Source organism: Ambystoma mexicanum, chromosome 7p (genome assembly GCF_040938575.1).
Source record: "Ambystoma mexicanum isolate Mex_15411 chromosome 7p, UKY_AmexF1_1, whole genome shotgun sequence".
In the NCBI taxonomy this organism is placed as follows: domain Eukaryota; kingdom Metazoa; phylum Chordata; class Amphibia; order Caudata; family Ambystomatidae; genus Ambystoma; species Ambystoma mexicanum.
In genome coordinates, this window is record NC_090939.1 from 446,865,956 (window position 1) to 446,880,842 (window position 14,887).

The 14,887-nt window shown below is 47.9% G+C and overlaps 1 protein-coding gene across 1 annotated transcript in view; it reads left to right on the top strand.

Moving 5' to 3' along the window:
* Positions 1 to 14,887, top strand: part of LOC138526098 (suppressor of tumorigenicity 14 protein homolog) — a 1,040,494-nt gene that overhangs the window by 997,106 nt on the left and 28,501 nt on the right. Inside the window, exon 17 of the mRNA XM_069636455.1 lies at positions 1,824 to 1,960. Within this exon, the coding sequence (XP_069492556.1) occupies positions 1,824 to 1,960 (137 nt within the window). The remainder of the gene's footprint in view (positions 1 to 1,823; positions 1,961 to 14,887) is intronic.

Here is a 14,887-nt window from a genome sequence, read left to right on the forward strand (position 1 = left end):
TTTGGTCTTTTTTCGGTCCTATTAACTCAACCCTATTGTATTCGATCCTTTTGTTTTAGATCCTTTGACTGGACACCATTAACAGCTGGGAGTCGTCGACGTAGAGGTGTGCAGGCAGCCTAATAGAGGAGAGACAATAAGAGACGGGGAGCAGTGTATATTGAAAAGAGAGATGGGCCTTAGACTGAGCCCAGCGGGACTCTATGAGCAAGAGGAAAGAACAGGGAATTGGATCCACCCCAAGCAACAGAAAATGAATGATCAGAGAGATCAGACCTAAACCAGGACAAAGCAGTGTCAGAGAAACCAGGGGAATACAGAGTAGAAAGTAAAGTACAGTGAGTCACAGTTTCAAAGGCTGCTGAGATGTTAAGGGGGATGAGAATGGAGGAGGTTCTAAAGTGTCAAGCACAGAGCAATGAATTAGAAACAGAAATAAGTGCTGTTTCAATAGAATGAAGCAGGCAAATGCCTGATAAAGGAGGTGGAAGAAGAGAGTTAAGATCGAGATAAGATAATACCTGAGTGTAAACCACCCATTCTAAGATCTTAGAAAGGTAGGGAAGGAGGGAAATAGGATGATAGTTAGAAGGTGCAGAGGTATCAAAAGAGGTGTATGATGCTACTTTAAACTCAGTGGGAAAAGTAGCAAAGGAGAGAGAAATGTTGATTGATGGGGTTAGATAGGCTAGTAGAAGTGTAAAGAGCTTAGTGATGAGAGTAGATGGTATGGGGTCAAGAGGAAATGCAGTAGGATGTGTGTGTGGAAGACATCTAGCAGTATCAGATTCAGATATGGGGAGAATAATAGAAAAAGGAGAGGATGAATGAGGAGCAGAGTGCAAAGATGTGTTATCGTTATAGAGGGTTTGGCATTGTTTTGGCCATTTCCATTACTCTTACCAAGGACATTGAACATGTATGTAATAAGAAATGGGTAGCTATGAACAGCTCGGATATATTCCTCCAAAATGTTCCAAGTAACATCTGCTTGACAACAAGAGAAATGCTTGAGTTGTCAGTGATGTCAATCTGCACCATAAGGTGTAATAATACTTGATAACTACCCATCTGTAATTTTTGTGCTGTGCATGACCCCTACCCCCTGCTACTTTCCTTTTATGCCACCCGTGCTGTTTCCATATAACAACATTTCAGGGGTGGATAAACAAGGCAGGAGAGGCAATGTACTATGAGCATAAATCTTCCACATCTACTCCAAACAAGAGAAATAAATAACTGGTGTCCAGCCCCCACCCCCATGTCTCTTGTGTACTTCCCTCCTGCTAACCAGCACCTTTCAGGAAAAATATACACCTGTATCCTTCAAACACCAATACCTCCCCCATATTTCTTTTTTCACCTCCATCCCAAGAAGACAAAAATGTACCTGGTGTCCTCCCTTTTGATAACCCCTCCTTCCCCAAACCAAACAAGCAGTACCGACAAAATGACAAAAGCGTGGCTTGGATTTTCGGAGGGGCCACAAATTGTGCAGTCTGCTTCCTCTCCTTTCTTAGGTTCTAGAATACCCAGTGGAGGCAGAACAAATATTGTATCCTCTTGCTGCGGCGTCCTAGCAGTTGATTATGAATGCATAATCCTCTGATGTGACATCACAGAAAGAGGATTCAATATTTGAATGTAGATACGTTGCTGATGGCTTCCAGTTGAAGCCATACACAACCAAGAGAGTATTGTTTTTTCCAAAATCAAAATAGGTTTCAGGTCACCCCACCAATATTATGCACCAGCACATCGCTATCGAACCATCAGCTGAGATTGCAGATGTCTATTGAATGTATGTTCTTGTATGTTTGCAGGTGAGCTGGCAAGAATACTACAAGAGGCTAAAGTGAAAATAATTAACCAAAGTGTCTGCAATAAGCTCTATGATGATTCCATAACATCCAGAATGATGTGTGCCGGAAACCTTGGTGGTGGTGTGGATGCATGTCAGGTATGAGTTTTAGTTAAATGCGTTGTAACCAGAGAAATGTGGAGATCCACTGAATTTAACTCTGTACACTGATTCAGAGTTTTGACACATATACCCTGCTATTCTCCATCTTCTTTTTTTGTTGTACTGTTTTTATGGTGTATACATGTAATTTGTATTCAAATGCTTGTAGCCTCTTCCCACTGCACAAGATTGTACAATTCTTATAATAAACTCAACAGTCCTAGAGTAACTGCCACTCTTTCGCTATTGAAACGCCATGCCATGGACAAGAAGTTAGAAGGGATTGTGAGAGTGTTGAGCCCTCATCTATGAATTAGTGAACCGCACCTGAGTTGCCTTTGAGGATGGTTGATATTTCCACCAATAATGATACCTGGATGAAGTAGGCTTACGGAAACAAGTTTCAATCCATTTCACTGCTATCCAGCTGTCAGAATCCACTCCGCCCACCACCCAACTGAAATTTACAGCACATTCCCCTTGTACATTTATTTTGCCAGGCCAACTGTGGCAAGTAAGGTAGACAATGAGTTATCAGAACATGGTTGGGGGACAGAGGGACAAATGTCCTACTTTGATCCATGAGCATCACAATGCTCACCATTCACCCTCAGGCCTCAGCGGATGGAAGAGACGATCTCTGAGGTCATCATAAAAAGAAAGCAGTCAGGCAAAGCAGAGTCTTTGCCAACTGTGTTTTCATGGCCAGGATTTATCCATGGAGTACAAGCAACCAGATGCTTCGAGACCTAGAATGGGCCACGGACACATAGACAAATTTACAACCCGGAGCACCCTCCAATGCCATACCAATCAGCTCATGTCACTCTATAGAATAAGCAGTAAAATAAGACTCCCATTACTACCAAAAGCTGGAGGAATATGTGTGCCGATTGAAAGGGTCTTATATAAACCGGCCCCTGGGGGAACTGCTGCCTGATGACATCCCTCATCTGTGTCCTCACCTGGAATATAATGGGTTTGAGTGGAAGGATCGATCAGCAAGATTGCATAACCTTCACTGCAGGGAACAGTATTTACTGCCTAAAGAAAAAATTAAAGTTAGAATAAATTGATAGAGATGGCCATGCTGCCTATAATAAGCTTGCAAAGAAGTTGAAGACTTAAAGGAATGATAACACCTTTCTAACATGGGTAAGGAACAGCATTTCAGGAACAGTAGTTGAAAAGGAAACCAGATCCCCTATAATACAATGGTTAACCCTAAATGTATCATGTAACTATATATGTAAATAGCTGTAAACAAGGATGAAAGGGGGTCCACAGCCGCAACAGACACAATTTGTAAATTAAAGGGGTCTTTCGGCCAGAAGTTTTATTGGCCCAATCGGTCGGGCATGTATTTTAGAGCATACATTGATCGTTCATAAAAATATTTCCAGTGAAACTAACCCAACTTTTTCTCACTCTAACACATGCTAAATCGACGGGTCGGGTACCGCCATCTTGCACTACTTTTATCCGTTGATCCATCACCCTAAATTCAAGTGCCCTCGGAACACTAATTTAAATCCCCCTCCCCTAATGCTGCCATCACTCACTAGACACTCATGATAAGCTACACCTATTTTAATGACGTTAGTGGGCAGTGTAGTCAAACGTACCCTGTCATCACCCATGTCATAATGTTATCTAACGCAGAACCAGGAACATAAACACCCACATGCACAACAGATGCAAAACAATTTTTAAAAATTCTTTAAGGAAAACAGCAATAGTCGGGAGCGTAACAAGTACTTTTAATTTTGACATAATTCTGAAAAGAGGTAATTAAATCCACGAAAACATGGGTAACTTTTTCCAATAGAGGTTATAACTAGCAAACATTGCTTGGTTCTCATTTTATGTTTAACTGTGAAGGGTGATCTTATAATGCTGATTCCGTTCATCTATCCATTAATCCCAGTCTTTGCATTCTTCACAGAAAGTTATCTTCCATCACTGATTTCTGATCGAGGCACATGGCGTTCCATTACTGAGAAGAATTGAGTGGTTTAAATTTCAAATGCAACACTTTCACATCCACACGTTTTCAGAACCTATAGGCTGCCATGTGGTTCCTTATTACTGCAACTGCAAAAGACAGATTGGTGTCTGGCGATCATCCCAGAAAATCGTTAACACAGATGCCTTGTTGATGATTATTGTCCAATTACGGTTGAAGAAGCCGTCGACTGGTAAACTGTAACCATAACAGGTGCACATCGGTATAAAATAACTATGTAAAATAGAGAATGCAAAGATATATTTTTGTACCCAGTATATTATTGTATATACATAGTACATATTTTTGTTAACTAACAATTTAAGTTACAATTAACACGTATGATGTCTATTATTTGCGTAAAATTGAACATTCATCCGTCACAACGTAAATCATGTAGCATACAGCACACTTGCCATCCTTACTTGCAAAAATATTATGTAAACCTTTGCGTACATTGTGTCTTGTGTTTCCATTCTCCCTATGTGGCTGATGACAGAGCTCAGTAATAAAAACGTAACATCCCTACATAAGCTTTCAATATAGTGAATCTTAGCAATTCTTTGTGGATATTCGCCACATTTTGGCCTTAAAACTATTAGTGCAGTGGATTCAAGGACACATAACAAAGCGACCCTTCATCCATCATTCACAGCGTGTCAGAGAGAGTTTTGTTTTGGCCACAAAATCGAACAATATTAATGGCAAGCTGTGCAGTGAAAATCAACAAAATATTTCAAGTAGCCCACATTTGAAAATATTTACTTCCATTTGAATGGTATCAATGCACCTGGTCCCACAACATTTACGTATTCTGTCAAAGATTACCTTAAGTGAGGTGCAGACAGGCTTGGATTTCCCTATACTTCAATAAGGCAATGCCTAAACATATATATATATATTAATAGGGTGGGGCAGTTTTTTGGGACAAAGTGGGCCACTTCTTTTCTGAAATAAATAGAATTTGAATACAAAATCAGTGGGTCTATATTTAGAGACGGCACGGACAGTCCTGAGAGGGAGGGGGAAAGGGGCTATTTTGCACCAGGCTGGTTGGACTGTTGCAGCCAGGGCCACATGTGCAATGAGTAACAATAAAAATAAAAAAATCCAGCAAGCCTTGAATGAGTGCAGTTTTGAAAGGTTTACTGGCTTCTGTGTATATCTATTTGAGCAATCATATTGATTTATGCATTCATGTGGGCCTCCAGTAAGATGTAAATGTGCAAAGGCCACAGGGGCATGTTCATAGTGCACTTTGGCAAGACATTGCTTTGCTCGTTATTTCAATGTTGGCTAACACTGTGGCACATAACCCTTTGGTCTATTGCTATCGGCAGCCAATTATCATGATTCCTACTTTCCAGTGAAGATAGAATTCATTTATTGTATTTATTTATTGGTTATTTGTAAAGCGTCTATGCAGAAAAATGGTGTTTCAAGGTGCCACATGACAAAAAAGGGGGGGAGAAAAATCCAAAAACGGTCCTACTAGGCCTTGTGTCATTCAGATCATGCAAGAGCAGTAACAAGAAGTGCGGGGGTGAGAGTGGGGAGGTGTACGTTGGGGCAGAAAGGAAAATCCTAGGGTGGGAGAGAGGTGTGGGGCAAGGGGAGGTATACAAGTCCAAAAGGGAGGAGGAGGAGGGGAAAAAGAGGGCCAATGTGGCTAGGCAAGTGCTAATTGGAAGCCAGGAGGGCAAGTGCCAGGAGAATCAGGGAATGAGGACCACATGCGAAGTTCGAGGACGGGGGTGGACCAGGCTCAGTAAGGATGCACACCCTGCCAGGTTTGTCAGGGGAAAGGGGCCCAGAAGGGCAAATGCAGGTTGTGGCGTGGCCGGTGTAAAGGACCGGTGGGGGGTGTCTGTACTTCTGCTCTCTATATGGTAGAAGAGAGGCACAGAAGACCCCAGCCAAGATTCTCTATTACGGTAGCAATGGACGAGCAATCAAGGCCTATCTTCTCAGGAGGTGATGCAGGCTGGTTCTTAAGTACAGTGTAGTCCCCAAGCCCCCACAAAGGAATGTCCACACACTGTATTGGTTAGAACACATTCTTTATATAATCAATATTCAAGGTTATGTACACTTATCATAATAACTCACTTTGTACTTAGGAAAATCAACAATGGCAAATATATACAATTCTAAAGTGGTACCACCCTTTGTATTAGATCTTATTAAAGTGCATCAACAATACTGTAACAATGTCACACAGATCAATAGAGTGAAACCAGCAATAGAGAGAGGAGAGAAAATAAGATGGTTGAGCAATAGGTAGAATACTGGCCCCTACCACTAGACACAGTTCTGTGTGGAGATCCCCCCACCTGGGCAACCTGTAAAATAAAGATATACCACAAGCCCAGTCCATATATTGTTCTGCAAGTCTTATTCCCTCCTATAATGTTTTTATCCCCCCAATGTACCTGGTGGAGTCGAGTTCTTCGAATAGGCGTCGACAGATCCTTCTTGAGCGACCCCCTTTCAAGCGGGAGTCACGGATCGTCGAGAGGCGTTGAGAAGCGTCAAGGAACTCAGCGTTCGGCGGCGGGGAATCGACGGCCCTTCTTGAATGCCTTCCCTTTCAAGTGGGCGACATGGGGTGTCGAACGTCCGTCGAGGAACTCGGCGTTCGGCGTCGGGGAATCGACGGCCCTTCTTGAATGCCTTCCCTTTCAAGCGGGAGACACGGGGCGTGGAACGTCCGACAACAAACAGGGTAGAACGGCGTCGATGAGGCGGCAGCTTCGTCCGAGCGGTGCTCGTCGGCGTCGGAGGGTCGGCGTCCTGCAAGGCAGAGGCGTGCGGGGCACCTCGGTGACAATAGTTCTGGCCCGCAAAGATTGTGGAGACGGAGGCCCAGCAAGGGCGTCGAGTCGTTCGAGTCTTTGTGGTCTTCGGGTGGCGGGAAACCCACCGGGAGGTTTCTCCTCAGCGCTTTGGTCGTCCTCGACTTTCTCCGGCAGGATAAAGCGGTCGACGGTGTGGACGAGGGAGTCCTTCGATTCAAATGTTCTTAGGCAAGGAGCGGACGGCTCCGGTCGTCAGCGGCACGGCATCAAGTGGTTCCCACGGCTGGGCAACACAACTTCGACGGGCCTCCAGTGGTTACACAAACCTGCGAACCCTGGTCGACGGCAATGGACTTCGACGGCGGCGATGTCCGGGTGCTTCACTTCGATCTCCTCGGCGGTCCCGTCTCGGGTCGGCAGCCTTTCGAGGGTCTGACTTCCAGGGTGCTTTGGCGAAGATGGAGCGGTGCTCGATGGTCCCTCGGAGCACGGGAAGAGGGCGCCTTACCAGGTCCTCTCTCGGGTCAGTCTTCGACGATTTCGGCAGCCTTCGGATCGGTCGAAGTAAATGCAACAGCAAGTCTTCTTCTTCCAGCTGGACGTCCAGGATCAGCAGTTCCAGTTACTCTTAGAGTGGAGACTCAGCTCCAGAACGCTTCTGAACAATTACCAGTGGTGGGAGGTCCCCAGATATACTATTCTGTCTCTCATCCACACTGCTGGCACACACTCAGCAGCCAATCATACAGAAGGGCATTCATGCAGTCAGTCAGCCAATCAGGCACACAGTGCATTCAGGCCACACTCCTCCCTTTCAGACACTCACAACAAGGAATGTGGATTGGGACAAGTACCCAGCCATTCAACACTACACACTGCATTCAGGCCAGTTTCGGGCAGGGCTGTCTCAGTCTTTGTCTCTCATGCCAGAAACCAGACAACCACAACAAGGAGTGTATATTGGTCACACACTCCATTCACCCAGGTCCCACCCACAGGAGGTACCCACAACATACAGTCACTGGGAAGGCTCCAGTCAGTCTAGCTGGGCCTTCACAACAACACCATATATGGAACTTCCACCCAAAAGCCAGTCAGGGGGAAGGGACAGAGTCAGGGCTTCCCAGGACTTTGGGAAAACAAGGTAACAGGCAATAGAAAGCAAGAGGCCACAGGGGCCCTCTTGTTTCCTATCAGGAAGCAACTGATCCCAATGGCAGGGCTTGGGTATCCCAAAATGGAGGACACCCAGAGCACCTGTCAAATTCAGCATGGAGCTGCCACTAGCCCATACCCTGCTCTGTGGGCCACCCACAGGTGCCCAAAAACATACACTAGGGGCACAGGGTTGTACCCCTACCCATGGGTGCCATAAGGGTATCCCATGGGTCTGTTCACCAAACCAAAAGAGAGAGCTGCACTGCCAGGAGTCCCACATGGACTCCTGGGCAGAAAACACGACAGAACACACGATAAAAAGCAGTAAAGGACAAGGATTCAGAGGCCCTGTCCCTCTGATGCATTTCCAGCATCACAGTCGCCCCCCCCCAGACTGAGGTGGAGGGTGTCTAATCTCCCACGGGATAGACACTCTCATCCAGACGGTCAACATACCTTCTGGAAAGGCCATCTGCATTATCATGACTGTTCCCTGGTCTGTGCTCTATGGTGAAGTCTAGCCCTTGCAGGCTAATGGACCACCTGAGCAATTTCGGATTCTCACCCTTCATCTCCATAAGCCACTTCAGGGGCTTATGATCTGTTTGGACCTTGAAGGTAAACCCCGTAAGGTAGGGCCTAAAACGCCTAAGGCTCCAAACTATGCTAAAACACTCCTTTTCAAGAGTAGCCCACCTAAGTTCTCTACCCTTGAATTGTCTACTGATGAATATGATAGGATGTTCTCTCCCTTTGTCATCTAACTGGGACAAGACAGCTCCAATTCCGGTGTCGCAGGCATCCGTCTGGACGATAAAGGGTCGGCCGTAGTCAGGCGCACACAACACAGGTGCCCTACACAGACTTTCTTTCAAGCCATCAAAGGCCCTCTTTCAGTCCTCGGTCCAATTAACCTTCCTATGCTGTTTGGGTGAAGTTAGAGCTGTCAGGGGTGCAGCTATGGTTCCATAGTCTGCCATGAAATTGCGATAGTACCCAGTGAGGCCCAAAAAGGCTCTCACCTGGGTTTGAGTAGTGGGAGTCTCCCAGTTCTGTACATCCTGTACTTTACTGGAGAGAGGTTGGTTTTGACCCCCTCCTACCTCATGACCAAGATAGGTAACTTTCCCCTGAGCTATCTGGCACTTGGTGGCCTTGATAGTGAGGTTAGCCCTTTTCAAGGCCTGCAACACCTTATCCAGATGTGTCAAATGCTCTTCCCAGGTGGAACTGTAGACGGCAATGTCGTCTAAGTAAGCCACACAAAAGGCTTCCAGCCCACTGAGCGCATGGTTGACCAATCTCTGGAAGGTGGCAGGGGCATTCTTCAACCCAAAAGGCATGACCCTAAACTGGTAGAGTCCCTCAGGTGTTGAGAAGGCCGTCTTTTCCTTGGCATGGTCCGTCAGAGCTATTTGCCAATAGCCTGATGTAAAGTCAAAGGTGCTCACAAATTTGGCAGCACCTATGGTGTCCACGAGCTCATCTGCCCTGGGCAATGGGTGCGCGTCAGTTTTGGTGACGGCATTGACTCCTCGGTAGTCCACACAGAACCTCCAATCCTTGGTACCCGCCTGGGAACTTGCCTTGGGGACAAGGACCACTGGACTGGACCAGGGACTGGTTGAGGGTTCAATAACACCCAGATCCAACATCTTGGCGACCTCAGCCTGGATGTGGTTCTTGACGGTATCTGACATATGGTAGCACCTGCTTTTGACAGGCACACTGTCACCAGTGTCAATTTCATGCCTACACCACGGTGTAAGGCCTGGTGTCAGTGAAAACAGAGAGGCATACTGTTGGAGCAAAGCCCTGCAGGCCCTCTGTTGCTCTGTTGTCAAATCCGGAGAGAGATGTACTCCCTCTACTGAGCCATCCTGAGGGTTGCTATGCAGCAAATTAGGAAGGGGCTCACTCTCATCCTCTTCTTGCCCTGAAGCTAGCAAGAGACATGAGACTTCTGCTCGCCGGTGGAAAGGCTTGAGCCGGTTGACATGGAATACCTGAGGGTCTACCCCAGAGGCTCCCATGTCAACCAGATAATTGACTTCGCCCATCTTGGAGATGATCCTGAAGGGTCCAGTCCACTTGTCTGCCAAAGCTCTAGGCTTGGTAGGCTCCTTCACAAGGATTTCCTGTCCCGGAGTCCAATCCACTTGCGAGGCTTTAAGGTCATGCCAGTACTTATTCAATTCCTGGCTGGCCTTGAGATTTTCTGTTGCCTGACCCATCATCTGTGTCATCCTCCGTCTGAGGCCTAACACATAGTCCCCCACTTGCTTGGCGGGACCTGGAGGGGTGGCTTCCAAGCCTTCTCTGATCAAGGCGAGGGGCCCCCTCACTGGATGTCCAAAGAGTAACTCAAAGGGGCTGAAACCAACACCCTCTTGAGGTACCTCTCTGTAAGCAAACAGCAGGCATGGCAGGAGGAGATCCCATTTCCTCCTTAGGGGTTCTTCCAAAGCCCCTAGCATGCCCTTGAGAGTTTTATTAAATCTCTCAACCAGACCATTGGTCTGGGGGTGGTAAGAGGTGGAGAACTTGTAGGTTACCCCACACTCTTTCCACATGGTTTTCATGTAACTAGACATGAAGTTGGATCCTCTGTCAGAGACAACCTCCTTGGGGAATCCAACACGGGTGAAAATGCCCAGGAGAGCCCTGGCAACCACCTTGGCCGTAACAGTCCGAAGGGGTATTGCCTCAGGGTACCTGGTGGCATGATCTACCAAGACCAGGATGAACCCATGTCCACCTGAAGTGGGAGGGTCAAGGGGACCGACGATGTCGATGCCCACCCTCTCAAATGGTGTGCCAACCACTGGCAATGGCTGCAGTGGGGCAATGACACTGCCTCCAGTCTTGCCAGACAACTGACAAGTTGAGCAGGTCCTGCAGTGGGACTCCACCTCTACTCCCATCCGTGGCCAGTAGAAATGGGCAGAGAGCCTCTGCTTAGTCTTCTTGGTCCCAAGATGACCAGCCAAGGGCACCTCATGCGCCAACGGCAGTAGGAAGGGCCTGTAAACCTGGGGTACCACCAACCTCTTAAGGGCACCAGGTTCAGCCTTAGTGGGCTCACTAACAAGGAGCTCACCCTCCCAATAAATCCGGAATGTCCTAGGCACTTCTCCTTGTGCCTGGGACAGGGCCTTTTTCCTCAGTCCCTCGAGAGAGTGGCACTCTCTCTGTCCCTTACAGAAGTCTGCCCAGGAGGGTCCCCCTTCAGCTAACAAGCATCGAAGGTCGGGATGATCCTCCGGGTTGAGAACCTCTCCCACAGGAGAGTCTTCTGTCTCTTCTCCCACAGGAGTTGAGTTTGAATTTTCCACTGGACCCAGCCCGTCCGGAGCATGGATCCCAATGGGTGCTGTCGGAACAGCAGGAAGAGAAGGTGTTCCCTCCACAGAGGTGGCCTTCTTGGTCTTCCTTCTTCTTGCCTTAGGCCTTGCCTTTGGCTCGGGTACCTGACTCACAGCCAGACCCGGTGTCACCTGTGACCTAGGGACTGCAGCAGCAGTCATGGGGAGACCATCCGAGATCAACCCCAACTCTACTAGATCATTTCCTAACAGAATGTTAGCAGGGACATTGTCCTGAACCAGGACAGGAAGCTTTGCTGTCTTGTCTCTAATCATGAGTGTGACTAAGGCTACAGGCGATACTTGGGGAGGCCCACCAGCTAACCTGGTGGTTCTCAGAGGAGCACCTACATAGTCCTCTGGCTTGAGCAGGGTCCTGTCCACCACTGTCATGCTTGCCCCAGTGTCTCTCAAACCAGTAGAAGGCTGGCCATTCAAGAGGACACTTCTCAAAAACCTACGGGTGTTCTGTGGGATAGTCGCCAGTACTTCTGCATACTGGTCCCAGGCCCCAAGGGACACTAAGGAAATCTCTACCGGAGCACCAAATGTGATCCCGGTAGAGGAGGGGAGGACAGTGGCCTCCACCTCAGACACGGGGTAAGGGTAGGTCAGGCTGACAGCCTGTACTCCAGGTGCCTTACCTTTACACTTGGAGTCACCCCTTCTGTGATCCAGAGCCCCACAGTCCCAACAAGCGCCAGGAGTGCGGGGTACGGTACTAGAACCACTGGGAGCCTGCTTTGCAGCAGGTGGACCACTACTCTTATTCCCACCCACAGATGACTTATCCCCACTAGATTTTTGGGTTTTGGGTCTTGGGAAAGGAAGGTTTAGGTTTACCCGACTGTGACTGCTTGTGGGACTCCTCAGCTTTCTGAGAGGCCCCCTTTTCTTTGTCCTTGTCCTTCCCACTGGAGTCCTTAGGGGACACCCGGTGGGAGACCCACTTGTCAGCCAACCTAGCCAGCTTAAAGGGGTCCAAAATGTTCTGGTCAGCCACATACTGACGCAGCTCTGGTGAACAGGCTTCAGAAAAATGCTCAAAAAACAAGAGGTGGGACAATTCAACAAAAGTCTTAACCTTGTATCCATCAATCCACCCCATCATGTTCATGTGCGCAGCACTCACCCAGTCAACCCAAGACACATTCTCTCTTTTCTTAAAGTCCCTGAACCTTCTAAGATATTGGGTAGGTGTCTTGCCAAACTTGGCAATCAAAGCAGACTTCATACACTCATACTGACCCCTTTCTTCCACACTCAGCTTCAGAATACAGTCATATCCAGTTTGAGGAACTCTGCTTAACAAACACTTAGCCCAATCTCTTTTATCAACATCATGAATCGCACAAGCCATTTCAAACGCTTCAATCCATTGGAGGATATCTGAACCCTCCACAAATACACCAACCAAATCTTTCATAAACTTGGTGGCTGGGGACCTGACACTCTCACTGGTTTTAGCTGAAGTCTCCACTCTAGCTTTCTCTAGCTGGATTCTCTGACATTCAGTGTCCTGGCTCTTGAGTTCAAGGTCCTTATTTCTGAGTTCAAGATCCCTATTCTTGAGCTCCACTTGTTGAGCCAACTCCTCTTTCTTAAATTCAGCATCTATTTCCAACTTGCGGTATTCAAAGGCCAATTTCATCCTTAATAACTCAAGCTCCAAGGAATTGCTGGGGTTTGGAACAGAGGCAGCAGGAATGGCGGCATTCCCAGAAACAGATTCAGCAGAAACCCCAGGGGCAGAGTCCTCATTGGTTGCATTCCCCCCCTCATCAAGAGTTTCACCATCAGTCTGGTAGTCCACCAGGGCAGCTATCAGCTCAGCCCTAGACTTATCCACAAAGTCTAACTCCCTGGCTTCCAAGCTCATCCGAGTCGATTTGCCATTTGCAATAGACTCCATTGTTTGTAATGCAGTTATCTTGTACACAACTAAACCTTAATTTAATAAAGTGCAGATATTTTGTAAGTGGCAAGCTTATACACTGATTCTTAAAACCATAAGCATCCCACCGCTGCCACCAGTGTAAAGACTGGTAGGGGGTGGTCTGTACTTCTGCTCTCTATATGGTAGAGGGGAGGCACAGAGGACCCCAGCCTAGATTCTCTATTCGGTAGCTATGGTCGAGCAATCAAGGCCTAGCTTCTCAGGAGGTGATGCAGGCTGGTTCTTAAGTACAGTGTAGTCCCCAAGCCCCCACAAAGGAATGTCCACACACTGTATTGGTTAGAACACAGTCTTTATATAATCAATATTCAAGGTTATGTACACTTATCATAATAACTCACTTTGTACTTAGGAAAATCAACAATGGCAAATATATACAATTCTAAAGTGGTACCACCCTTTGTATTAGATCTCATTAAAGTGCATCAACAATACTGTAACAATCTCACACAGATCAATAGAGTGAAACCAGCAATAGAGAGAGGAGAGAAAATAAGATGGTTGAGCAATAGGCAGAATACTGGCCCCTACCACTAGACACAGTTCTGTGTGGAGATCCCCCCACCTGGGCAACCTGTAAAATAAAGATATAGCACAAGCCCAGTCCATATATTGTTCTGCAAGTCTTATTCCCTCCTATAATGTTTTTACCCCCCCAATGTACCTGGTGGAGTCGAGTTCTTCGAAGAGGCGTCGACAGATCCTTCTTGAGCGACCCCCTTTCAAGCGGGAGTCACGGATCGTCGAGAGGCGTCGAGAAGCGTCGAGGAACTCGGCGTTCGGCGGTGGGGAATCGACGGCCCTCCTTGAATACCTTCCCTTTCAAGCAGGAGACACGGAGCGTCGAATGTCCGTCGAGGAACTTGGCGTTCGGCGTCGGGGAATCGACGGCCCTTCTTGAATGCCTTCCCTTTCAAGCGGGAGACTCGGGGCGTCGAACGTCCGACAACAAGCAGGGTAGAACGGCGTTGATGAGGCGGCAGCTTCGATCCAAGCGGTGCTCGTCAGACAGAGGCGTACGGGGCACCTCAATGACAATTGTTCTGGACTGCAAAGATTGTGAAGACGGGGGCCCAGCAAGGGCGTCGAGTCGTTCGAGTCTTTGTGGTCTTTGGGTGGCGGGAAACCCACCGGCAGGGTTCTCGTCGGCGCGTTAGTCGTCCTCGACTTTCTCCGGCAGGATAAAGCGGTCGACGGTGCGGACGAGGGAGTCCTTCGATTCAAATGTTCTTAGGCAAGGAGCGGACGGCTCCGGTCGTCGCGGCACGGCGTCAAGTGGTTCCCACGGCTGGGCAACACAACTTCGACGGGCCTCTAGTGGTTACACAGACCTGCAAAGCCTGGTCGACGGCAATGGACTTCGACGGCGGCGATGTCCGGGTGCTTCACTTCGATCTCCTCGTTGGTCCCGTCTCGGGTCGGCAGCCTTTCGAGGGTCTGACTTCCAGGGGGCTTCGGCGAAGATGTAGCGGTGCTCAATGATCCCTCGGAGCACGGGAAGAGGGCGCCTTACCAGGTCCTCTCTCGGGTCAGTCCTCGACGAATTCGGCAGCTTTCAGATCGGTCGAAGCAAGTGCAACAGCAAGTCTTCTTCTTCCAGCTAGACGTCGAGGATCAGCAGTTCCAGTTACTCTTAGAGTG